This window comes from Arachis stenosperma, chromosome 8, assembly GCF_014773155.1.
Source record: "Arachis stenosperma cultivar V10309 chromosome 8, arast.V10309.gnm1.PFL2, whole genome shotgun sequence".
In the NCBI taxonomy this organism is placed as follows: domain Eukaryota; kingdom Viridiplantae; phylum Streptophyta; class Magnoliopsida; order Fabales; family Fabaceae; genus Arachis; species Arachis stenosperma.
The window spans coordinates 11,615,964-11,627,749 of record NC_080384.1 but is presented as its reverse complement, the minus strand read 5'-3'; the positions used below and the strand labels follow the sequence as shown (position 1 = coordinate 11,627,749).

Here is an 11,786-nt window from a genome sequence, read left to right as displayed (position 1 = left end):
TAAAATTTGTTATTCCAAACAATGTGTGAAGTCTCTTTAATTTCTTAAGCTTAATATTGTTAATTTAAAATAAAATATATTGTTATCATTTTATTTCAAATATTTTTATGTATTTTTAAAATTTTATAAAAATAAATTCTTTAAATAAAAAAATTTATCCAAATACACACCTAATACAACATTTTTTTCTACAAAAAATTTCAATCAACTTTTTTCTTCTACAAACAAGTATGTGATAGCTGAGTTGTGAGAGGCATCAGAATAATGCACAACAAGAGAATTGTGACCATTAGTTTTGATTCAAATAAATCGAAACCAAAGAAATTGCGTTACAACAAAGACTTTATATATTTAATCCAGTTAAATTAGTCTAGTAATTAATTTATTAGTTTATTTAAATAAATATAAAAAATTTAAATATAATAATTCATTAGTTAGTGATAAGTTTTTAAATAAAATTCTAATCCACAATAATTTAATTTTTATTCTATTGAATTAGATAATACCGTTAAAAAAATGATATATTTATTTTCTTCCTGTGCCCATAAACATAACATTTTCTCCTTTCTTTTGCAATGCGGTTTCGGTTTTTGGCAAATAGAAACTTCTACACACAGACACAACACAATAGCCCATTATATTCCAATCTTATCAACTTTATTCCATTTCCTACTCAATATCCTTTCTTTCTTTTTCCAATCACTAAATAAAATAATTAAATTAATTGTTCATAATTAATCAAATTAAATAAAAAAAGCTCCTTTCTTTTGTCAAGGGTGCGTTTATCTCTCGTTCTCTATGATCAATGATTCATGACCTCTATTCTCATCAAAGTAGACAGTACTTTACTTGGGACCCACTTTAACTTGTCACTTCAACGTGTTCATCGCAAATTACACGTGGCAGCTTCACGTAGCTTACCTCCTTTCTCTCTCTTCAATTTTCCTCCCACCCTTTCCCCATATTAAGACCCTCTCCTCACACACTGAAATCTCAGGGAAGCATATCAAAGCTTCTCTTTTTTCGAAAAATATAGGGTTTTCGTTTCTTAAAGACTTTGTCTTTCTCCATCTGCTCTTAGCTTTATAGTGGTAATTATCTTATTCTCTTTGCTCTGATTTTTTGCCCTTTTTTCCTATCTGTTACTGATTGTTTTTCTGGTTTTGTTCGTGTGAGCTAAAAGGAAAGTTTTGATTTTTTGGTTTTCCCAGATTGTTTTTTTGTTGAAATTCTCCGATTGATTTCTATTTTCTCTATTTTGTACTGCATGTCAAATTTGGTATTTAAAAAGGGGCTTTTTTGAAAATTTTAGATTTTTGATCATTATTCTTAATGTTTATGTTCCCTTGTGCTGTTTTTGATCCTTATCCTGCGCCTCTCTGTGTCAAAGTTTGAAACTTTCTTCAGTGTGTTAATCATGTAATTTTGAATACACGTGATGGGTATTTATGTAATGTACAGGATCTTCCTATTAGATGATTATTATTATTCATTATTGTTATAAGCTAATTTTTTTAATAAGTTGTATTTATCTTTGTGTTGCTTTCTTCGCCAGTTGCCTTGGACAAATGCGTTTTTCTTGTTTTGTGTTGATTTTATCTTTTAGCTGAAACCTAATAACTATTGGAATCTGCTAAGTCTTATCTATTACCATTTGTGTTGCTTGTATTTGCTGACAGCTGTTGAAGGTGGTGCTTTTTTTATGTTGATGCTGAAACTGAGATGGTTGGAAAGGAGAACCTGAGAACTGAGGACTTGAACTTGTGCTTTGAGAAGCTCATGATGGTTGCTGGTGGTGGTGGTGGTGGTTGTGGTAGTGAGAAAGGAGGGAAGATGAAAGCCGGGGTGATCACTGAGTGGAAGGATATTCCTGTGGAGCTTTTGATGCAGATTTTGTCCCTTGTGGATGATCAAACTGTGATCACAGCTTCTGGTGTTTGTCGTGGATGGAGAGATGCTATTTACTTTGGCCTTGCTCGTTTGTCACTCTCATGGTATATATTGCTTTCTCTCCACTCTTGAAAATCATATATGCATATCTAGTTTTTCCTTCTTTGTGTGAATTGAGTTTGCTATGCTGCAATTTTGGTGCTGGCCCCAAGATTTGTTGGTCTTCTTTTCACCTTTTAGTTTATGGATCATTAGAGTATATAAAGTATGTCAGGGTAGATTACATTAACCTCCTGAGTTTAGGTGATAATACACATGGTATCCCTGATTTATAATGTTAGTGTTACATTTGAAATATAGGGTATTGTGTGTATTCCCCAAGCACAGGAATGTTGGTGACTTGGTGTAATTTACCAATTTAGTGAATCCCCAACATATGTACAAAACAAGAAGGGTTTTTCTCATGAGAATGTAGTGCAATACAGGCTTCTGTGACAATTGGTCTGTTTGAACCTTATAGCTATGTTATTGTCTCTATTGTACTTGCAAGTTCTTTGGAAGTTGATTTCATTACATCTCTAGAATGGTGATGCAGTCTTTTCATTATGAACGTGTATTGAGGCTTCCCAGTTTTAACTTCAATTCAATCCTCCCTCCCTTTTCAGGTGTAGCAAGAACATGAATAACTTGGCTCTCTCTCTTGTTCCGAAATTCACAAAACTTCAAACTCTAATCCTTCGTCAAGACAAGCCTCAACTAGAGGATAACACAGTTGAAAGGATTGCAAATTATTGTCATGACCTGCAGATTCTGGACCTGAGTAAAAGCTTCAAACTCACGGATCGGTCGCTGTATGCCGTAGCCCACGGTTGTCCTGATCTCACTAAACTCAACATCAGTGGCTGCTCTGCTTTTAGTGACAATGCTCTGGCGTACCTTGCCGGTTTCTGCAGGAAGCTGAAAGTCCTAAACCTCTGCGGATGCGTTAGAGCAGCAACCGATACTGCGTTACAGGTATGATTGTGGTATAGAGTATAGACTAGTTGGTTTTAGCCATAGTCATATAACAATTAAGAGTAAGACCACTCGAATCTATAACCGCTGTGGCTAAATGAATGCAGGCTATTGGACACTACTGTAATCAGTTACAGTCTTTGAACCTTGGATGGTGTGAGAATGTTGGTGATGTTGGAGTGATGAGTTTAGCATATGGCTGTCCTGATCTAAGAATAGTGGACCTGTGTGGCTGTGTCCTTATAACAGGTAATTTCACTTGAGTTTTAATAGCATACTTGCTAAGTAGTTCCACTTGATTGTAATGCATTAACAATTTAATTTCAAGTAAAGGTTCAATTATTATTTGGTGGCAGAACTTCATATGCAGTTGTTTTCATCTAAAGTTCATAGTTCCATAGTCGAAAACTGTCCGATGACAATACAATTTAGTCAAACAGATCAAATCATCTGACAATTTTCAACTACCAAACTAACCTCTAGAAATGTAGAATGTTATACTCCTAGCTTTTCCGTTATCCAATTCTTTTCGCCCATGCTTAGTAGTTCCACTTGATTATTTGGCAGTAGAAACTTATATGCAGTAATCTTCACTGACGATACCTAGGAAACTGTTAGATGACAATTTAATCAAACGTGTTTTGATGAAGCATTAGAAATTAACGGTTTTCAACTATCAACTTCAACTTCACACATGAGAGTCTCCACCCGCGGCAACTAACATGAAGCATTAGAAACCCAGTCTAGTATTCTCAATAATGAAGTTAGTTTTGATGATGTATATTTGCAGATGATAGTGTGATTGCATTGGCAAGCAGATGCCCAAGGCTCAGGTCCCTAGGACTATACTACTGCAAGAACATAACAGATAGGGCAATGTACTCATTGGCACAGAGCAAAGTGAACAAGAGAATGTGGGGATCAGTGAAAGGAGGAGGAGGAGGAAATGATGAAGACGGGCTTAGAACTCTCAACATAAGCCAATGCACAGCACTGACACCATCTGCAGTTCAAGCTGTTTGTGACTCATTCCCTTCACTCCACACATGCTCAGGTAGACACTCACTCATCATGAGTGGTTGCCTCAACTTGACTTCAGTTCATTGTGCTTGTGCTGTTCATGCTCACCGTGCTATCAACAATTTCCCTCACCCTGCTCATTGAAACAAAGACTTCACACACTTCCAGGAAGTGCCCCCTTTGTGGGGTTCTGAGAAGTGAAAAAAGAATGGCCTTGTGGATATGTTTGTGTTCGTTCATCTTTTTATGCTTAAAGAGACTTTTGAATCCTTCTTGTTTATGTAGGACTTTGTGACATCATTATGTACTTAAAACTTTTTCTTTGAACTTTGATGCCCTTTGGAAAGGACTTGAGAAAACCATGGGTGGTTCATGTGGAAAAAGCATCAAGAGATAATGTTTTCATTTTTACATTGTTTCGAGTTTCGACAATGCTAAGGTGGATTAGCTTTTGTTAAAAGTAAAAGATTCTATGCTTAATGCAAAATTGAAAAGGAATAAAGTTATTTAATGGTGGAAATTAATAAGAAGAAATACAGTGTGCAATTTTATGTCACTATCTTCAGACTTTCTACCGTGTTGATTAGTTTAATTAACTAATTATAATTACGTTGCATAGAAAATCTTATCTTAACATGACGAATATAATTTGAAGAGTTGGACAATTTGATGTGAAATTCAATTTTGTTACACAAATTAGAAGCCGCAGTTTTGTTTGACGTAGACCCACCTGAATGGACCAGGTTGAGATTAGGATATTTATTAAAGAATCTTGACTTATTGAGAACCACTTGGACTTGGACCCCTCTAGATTGATCTTGATTTCTTCTCATATGATGTAGCAATTTCTTAAGCTTCATATGTTCTTGACCAAAAAAAAAAAAAAGCTTCATATGTTTATTTATTTTATTTCTGGCAAATAATAATTGAATAATAAAATCATATAAATATTTATAAGGGTTGAAATTGGCGTACTGCCAACTTGGCAATTTGGCATTGACTTGGCTATAGGAGTACTACACGCTAAAGTGTTTATTCCAAATATAATTTGCGTTTTAACTCTTAAAATTCAAGAACAAGTAAGGTAGCTCAACAAGTCACGCAATGCCACAAATTTGACAAGAAAATTGGTTATTATGATATAAAAATATACAAGGAGAAGTGGACGTAGAAATGATCAAAAATATTATTCGTACATTAAAATCAGTTATTAATATCAACAATCAATGTATTTGTGTATAAATACATGTATGGTTTAATTTATTTTTAATGTGTATTTATATTTTAATATATATTTTATATTGATAGTTGAGTTTGGTAGTTAATTTTAGAGTACAGGTAGTATAATCTAAAAATGATATATATTTAAATTGTTCAGATAGTTAACTTCCTCTTTTGTTTAAGTATTAGAAACTTGAATTTTTATTTGTGTACATAACAATTTATTGGTTAGTGTCAAATTCTTAAAATACATAACTGAAAAATTATATATTTAAGTATATTGATTTGAGAATATATCAAAGAATAAAGTGATATATGTATGTAAATTTATTTACCCGAATATTAATTGAAAATAATAGTTGCAAATAAAGACGATAAACTTGCAAGTTTATTAGATACACGTCTCCCGCAAGTCCAAATATTGCAACATGCTACATGCGATTAGGAAAATGTAATGCTTGCCTCAGATTGAAGCATTCTATGTTCTACGCCCACAAATAATTTCGTTCTACGCTTAACAATGAAAAGTTATGTTAGAATTTGGAAATTGGAAATCTTAGCTAAAGGAATGAGAGAAAACTTTAGCAATTGGTGTTTATTAGCTACTGAGAAATTGGGATCCACAAATATTTTCAATCCTGATGAATTATCGTTTTGCGATTTTCTTTTTATTGTATATACGATATTAATCTATTGTTGGCTAAAATAATTTAAATTTGATGATAAACAAATTAAAGATATTTGTCCGGACTGTGGCGAGAAGGTGTTTGAGGTGATCGAAAGAAATCATTGATAAATAAGCTAGATTGATCGAAGGTGCAAATCGAAAATAAAGGTACAGGATCGAAGAAATGAAGAGGTCAGTTATTTGAGGCCGTTGGAGGCGGTTATCACACTTGTTGTAGTGGAACAGTTATATTTGGTTTTCTTGTAGGTGGAATACGTGAAGGAGTTCTGATTGGTTGAAAAGGGTTATAAATAGACAACAGGCAATGCTAGGTAACCAATGATTTATTTGAAGAACATGAACAACCACCAATCAAATAAAAATACATTACACCCTAATTTAATGTTACTAATTAAATTTACTCTTTTAATCCTATTAATTTACATTGTTTATACATTATTCAAAAATGTTGTTGGTTATCTATACTTAAAGGTTGGAATTCGTTTTCAGAAAACACTCTCGCACACTCACATCCCCCGCAAATTTTTATGTTTAAGTCTACTAACAGCTTTCATTTTTTTTTCTGTAGGATTCCTTCCATGTCTTTTAAATTTCTTTAAGTTTCTTGTGATCTTTCCTTTTCTATAAATTTACTTTCTCTTGCAAAGTCTTTTGTTTTTATTTTTAACATTTTTGAATTGTCTTTTGAATTCAAAGTCCTTTACCTTTGTTAAGGGTATTTTATTACTTTGATTTAATTTCAAATTATTTATTTTGTTTTGTATTTTTTATTTTAAGTCATTTAAATTTCATTTACATTTCAAATTCTTTCTTTTTTTCCCTATTTGTCTAAAATTGGGATTTTTTGATGCATAATTCAAAAACTATTACTCATAAGAGAAATAAGTTTTGATTCCAAATCATTAGATATCGAACTAATCCAAATTTACTAGTAGGATAAAGTTTTGTTGTTGTTGTTTGTTATTTTAATAATGACGGTCTTTTTTCTACTAATTCATGTAAAGAAAAAAGATTCATGTATGGAGTGAAATTGTATAAAAAAATGGGAGTGACATTATTCAAAATTATATTATCTTAATTTTGTAGAAGAAGAGAGAGTATATTTTATAAGTAGAAGGAGAAGAAAAGGAGTGTTATTTTCTATTAGATTTATGTGTAAGATAATTCTGTACAATTAGTGTATCAACAATTCAAAACTAATTTGTTTAAATAGTATTGTTAGATGGTCAAAACTTCCCATTAACTTTACTTACATTACAGGTTTGACAACATATATTGAAGTGTTTTTGTGACTTTCTTTTTTTTTTGTGACATATATTGAAGAGTTTGGGATGCTACAAAGCTGTCTTAAGTAAGAGTGAAATCTCCCAAAATAATAATTTTCTCATGTAAACATATATCGCGATCATACATCGATCAGTTTTGTAAGCATTTTTTTTTTAACAATATCTCATAATCTAGTAAGTCAAGGACTAATTAGTTTTAATAATGAATTTTATTTAAAGGTTTATTATTGGCCAATGAATTATTATATACACAAAATGAGATTCAAATTTTAATATTTATTTAAATAGACTAATGAGCTAAGTATGTGTTTGGATTGTGGTTGGTCAAACTGGAGTTTGAATAAAAGTGATTTTATATAATTGATTTTGGATAGAAGTAAGTTTGTATCAACATGATTTATGTTTGGCAACTCTTTACCAAAATTGATTTTGATAAAATAAATTTTGTTTGGATAATATTAGTTAAAATCACTTTTAGATAGATAATTACTTAAAAGGACATGACATTAAATTATAATATTATTTTTTTATACATGTTTAATTTTTTTTATATTTTTTTCTTATATATTTTTTATATAGTATATTTTTAATACTCTTAGTACTCTTTTTAGTACATTATAATTTTTAACTATTATTATTATTATTATTATCTAATGGGATCAATAAATTCTATTATAAAAAGATAATAATAAATATAATACACAAAAATTATAACTATAAAAATATATAATGTCAAATAAAAAAATAATAAAAAAATTCATATAGAGAGGAATAATAAGAATTCTATAAATAATGTAATAATATGTATAAAGGATAAAGTTGGTAAAAGAAAAATAAATATTGAAGGTATTAGCTAAAAGCACGTTAGTGCAACGGAGAAGTTAGAAATTATTGCTTCTTGTAAACGTGGGTTTAGGAACAAAAGCACTTCTACGTTTGTAGAGAAGAAAATTAGCCAAATAAAAAAGTGAAACTTTCAAGAAGTTCTAACGTGCTTTTTTCCTTCAAACGTGGTTACCAAACACACCCTAAAAATTATATCAATCTAACTTGGTTTCTGGTTGCGAGGTTTTTTTTTGTACACTGAGCAAGTTTTTATTCTAGTAAACGATCGCAACCGCTATTTACCATGATGAGGATCAGTGGATCACCTTTTTTTTTTTGGGTCAATATATGAAAACTATTTTCATATGGACAATAACATTGATCACTTGCTCACAGATTTCAAGGCTGAAAGCCCATAACCTGTTAAATTAGCCTGGTGGGTCATATTGTATCAGAAGAATATTATTCAGAGGAAAAAAGTAAACAATAAATGAACAAAAGAGATAGAAGAATGGCAAGAAATAACAAAGAGGTCCTACCGGGAGTCGAACCCAGGTCGCTGGATTCAAAGTCCAGAGTGCTAACCACTACACCATAGAACCATTTGATAATTTACCTGTAATAAATAATTATACTCAAATATCTTTATGTTTGACCAAAAATAATAGAATATATATAAAAAAGGCTAGGAGACCATTACTTTTATTAAAATTTGATCCGCATTTAACTAGTAAAAAATTGAATAATTTCATACTATTGGATTTAATCTCACATTATTAAAAATACTAATAATAATTAATTGATGACTAAAAATTACAAAAACTACTAATTTCTAACACTCTTCATATAATATTACACATATTAACAAAATCATAAAAGTATAATATTTTATCACTAATTTATATATATGTTAATTATAAAATATTACTTCAAATCGATTGTACTCGAAATATTGTTCGAACTCAACTAAAATTATATTAAACAAAAATACAAAATTTAAAACTTGATAAAATATGCTTTGAATTTAAATTGAGCCTGATTTTAAATTAGTCAGAATCTTAAACACTTTTAGTAATTACTTTTTTATAATATTATTAAGTTTATTTCAGCTATTCCAAATTCGAAGTATTTTTTTATGCGCTCAAATTACTATTACCAATGAAAAATTAAAATTAATTTTAATGATTAAACAACTTGAGTTAGATTAGAAGAAACATAAGAGGAGGGGATTTGATTCGTTATCATTAGAGGTGATTAACTGATATAACCTCTTCTCTCCTTTAAAATCGCATCTCTCAAGTGAGAAAAAAGACCCCCAACTATCTACTTCAGAGGATACAGAAGATTCACTAGAGTAGAAATAGAGTCTCTCCATAGGAATGAAATATGGGTTTTAGTTAAACCGTTCTTACTCAAGATAAGGTCAGGTGATTTCTTTTTGTTTTTTTCTCAGTTAGGTCCAATAAATCTCTTTTCTTTTTATGATGAATAAGCCCCCCAATCTTTTTCTTAATTTTAAAAAGGATCGCAATTTTATTATGATAAATTTAAAGTTAATTTGAATTGAAAAATGAAAAATTTGAAAAGCTTATAGTAGTATAGTCAAAGATGATAATTTATGGTCAAATATTTTAACTTAGTTTACAACTCATACATGCTTGCAACTAATAACACATCAAGTTGTAAATAAAGGATAAGTGTAGAGGAATTAAGAACTAAGAGTTGCATGGTTAGTATTGTCTTTTTGCCTCCATAAGATTAGTATAAATTAATAGGTGGTTTGGCTAGCTTAATTTAGAATAATGATAGAAATAAAAATGTAGTAATTTTAGAGAGAAAATTGTAAGGTTTTTTTTATGTATTGTATCTCAACATTTGTTTTATGTACTAAGTCGTCATTACTCACTTCTTTGGTTAGAAAATATTAGTTTTTGTTTTTTTAGTATCTTCTCTTTGTATTTGGATTGAATGTTTATATCATTTGATTTGGTCTTTCAAATATAATTGGGATTTGGTATTTGGGTGGAGTGTCACAAATTACAATTTTGTATTTCGTTAGAGATTTGGTTAGGATAGAGTAGTTATCTGATTTTTGTAACTTTGTTATATCATATTTCTTTAGGAGAATATATTTAGTATCCATGTTGAATCAATTGTGTAAATTTTGTATTTCTGCTTGCTCACCTCATTTTTTAATAGTGATATCAGAATTTTAGGTTAAGTTCTAAATCAATTTATTCAAAAATGTCATTCATAGAATTCGAAAATCAATCATTTGATAGTCACATCAATTTTAGAATATGAAAAATTTGTACCATAACAATGCTGACACAATAAGGTGTTAAAACAATATTTAATGGCGAAAAAAAAAAGATGATTCAAAATATTGTTGAAGATGATAGAGATGTAAAATTTTTAAAGATATTATTAAAATTGATTTTAACGTGGAGATTATACTGTGAAAAATCAAAATCAATTTTAATGATTAAACAACTTGAATTGGATTAGAAAAAATATGAAACTTTAAGAAGAATCACAATTTTATTGTAATAAATTCAAAATCAATTTGTATTGAAAGATAAAAACTTTGAGAAGGCTGCAATATGGTCAACGATGACGATTCATGATCAAATATTTCAACTTAATTTACAACTCATACAACTAACAACATTTCAAGTTGATAAACTTGACAAGTTGTAAAGAAATGATAATTGTAAAAGAATCAAGAACCAAAAGTTACATGGCTAGTGGTGTCTTTTTGTCTCTATAAATTTAGTATAAATAGAGAATTTTTTACTAGCTTTTTAGAATAATGATAGAAATAAAAATGTAATAACTTCAGAAAAAAAATTATAAGTTTTTTTTATGTTATATTTTTATATTTATTTTGTGTACTAAATTATTATTGCTCCTTTCATTAGAGAAGATTAATTTTATTCTTTTGATATATTTTTTTCGTATTTAGATTGAGCATTTACACCATTTAATTTGGTCTTTTAAATATAATGGAGACTTAATAAATTAATATTTGGATTGAGATCACAAATTAACATTTTGTATCCCGTAAAATATTTAGTTAAAATAAAGTAGAGTAATTATTCAATTTTATAATTTTATTATATCATATTTTTTTATTAGTAGAATTTTTAATATTTTGTTTGAACCAATTGTGTAAATTTCGCGGTTTTGCTTGCTCAACGATAGACGCCTTAATAATTGATTCAAACCTATTTATTTTCTGAATGAGCGAAAAAAAACAAAATACAGTTAAAATAATACTATTTCACACACTAATATATACATACGATGTCATGGCAATATTTAATCCAAACACTTACTAATGTTTTATTTCCAAATAATTATCCAATTATAAAATACATATGTATGAAATTATTTCTATTAATTGTTCTAATTTTTTGGTAGTTTTAATTATAACATTTTACTGTTTTCTTTTTAACTTACTCTCTCTCCTCGATCTTCATTTAATTAGTAAAAAGTAAATTAGTTATTAATGTTACCTAATTTTTCTAAATGAATAATACTTGTTCGTAACAACATAGGAGTAGTATTAAAAATGGACAATTATTTCGAATAGAAGAACTGAATATTGACTCTTAACCTATAAGAAATCTACTGAATATTTTATACATTTTAAAATATAATTCATATATATAGAAATTTAAAAACATTGAAAATTTTTAATCTATAATATTTTATACAAAAAGAAATAGAAAGTAAATATTCTTTTTGAATTCCCAAATAATTAAAGGATAATGTTAGTTTTTTTTGTGACTGAAATAAATTAAACAAAGAAAAACAAAACAAACAAAACAAGGAACTGC

General features: G+C 29.1%; 1 protein-coding gene and 1 non-coding gene across 2 annotated transcripts; one reads left to right on the top strand and one right to left on the bottom strand.

The window, feature by feature from the left end:
• Positions 1-896: 896 nt before the first annotated feature.
• Positions 897-4,335, top strand: LOC130944157 (F-box protein SKP2A-like). Its single transcript, XM_057872341.1, has 5 exons — positions 897-1,091; positions 1,680-1,994; positions 2,556-2,904; positions 3,012-3,153; positions 3,695-4,335. The coding sequence occupies exons 2-5, from the start codon at positions 1,723-1,725 to the stop codon at positions 4,066-4,068; spliced, it is 1,137 nt and encodes a 378-aa protein (XP_057728324.1). The 5' UTR covers positions 897-1,091; positions 1,680-1,722; the 3' UTR covers positions 4,069-4,335.
• Positions 4,336-8,474: 4,139 nt separating this feature from the next.
• TRNAQ-UUG (transfer RNA glutamine (anticodon UUG)) lies at positions 8,475-8,546 on the bottom strand. The gene has a single exon. It is a non-coding gene; the product is annotated as a tRNA-Gln (tRNA).
• Between the last annotated feature and the right edge of the window lie 3,240 nt (positions 8,547-11,786).

Excerpts from the sequence above, each read along its gene's own strand:
- LOC130944157 (XM_057872341.1), top strand. The coding sequence starts at position 1,723 with ATGGTTGGAAAGGAGAACCTGAGAACTGAGGACTTGAACTTGTGCTTT. Across the intron at positions 1,995-2,555 it reads GCTCGTTTGTCACTCTCATG|GTGTAGCAAGAACATGAATA; the intron begins GTATATATTGCT and ends CTCCCTTTTCAG. Across the intron at positions 3,154-3,694 it reads TGGCTGTGTCCTTATAACAG|ATGATAGTGTGATTGCATTG; the intron begins GTAATTTCACTT and ends GTATATTTGCAG.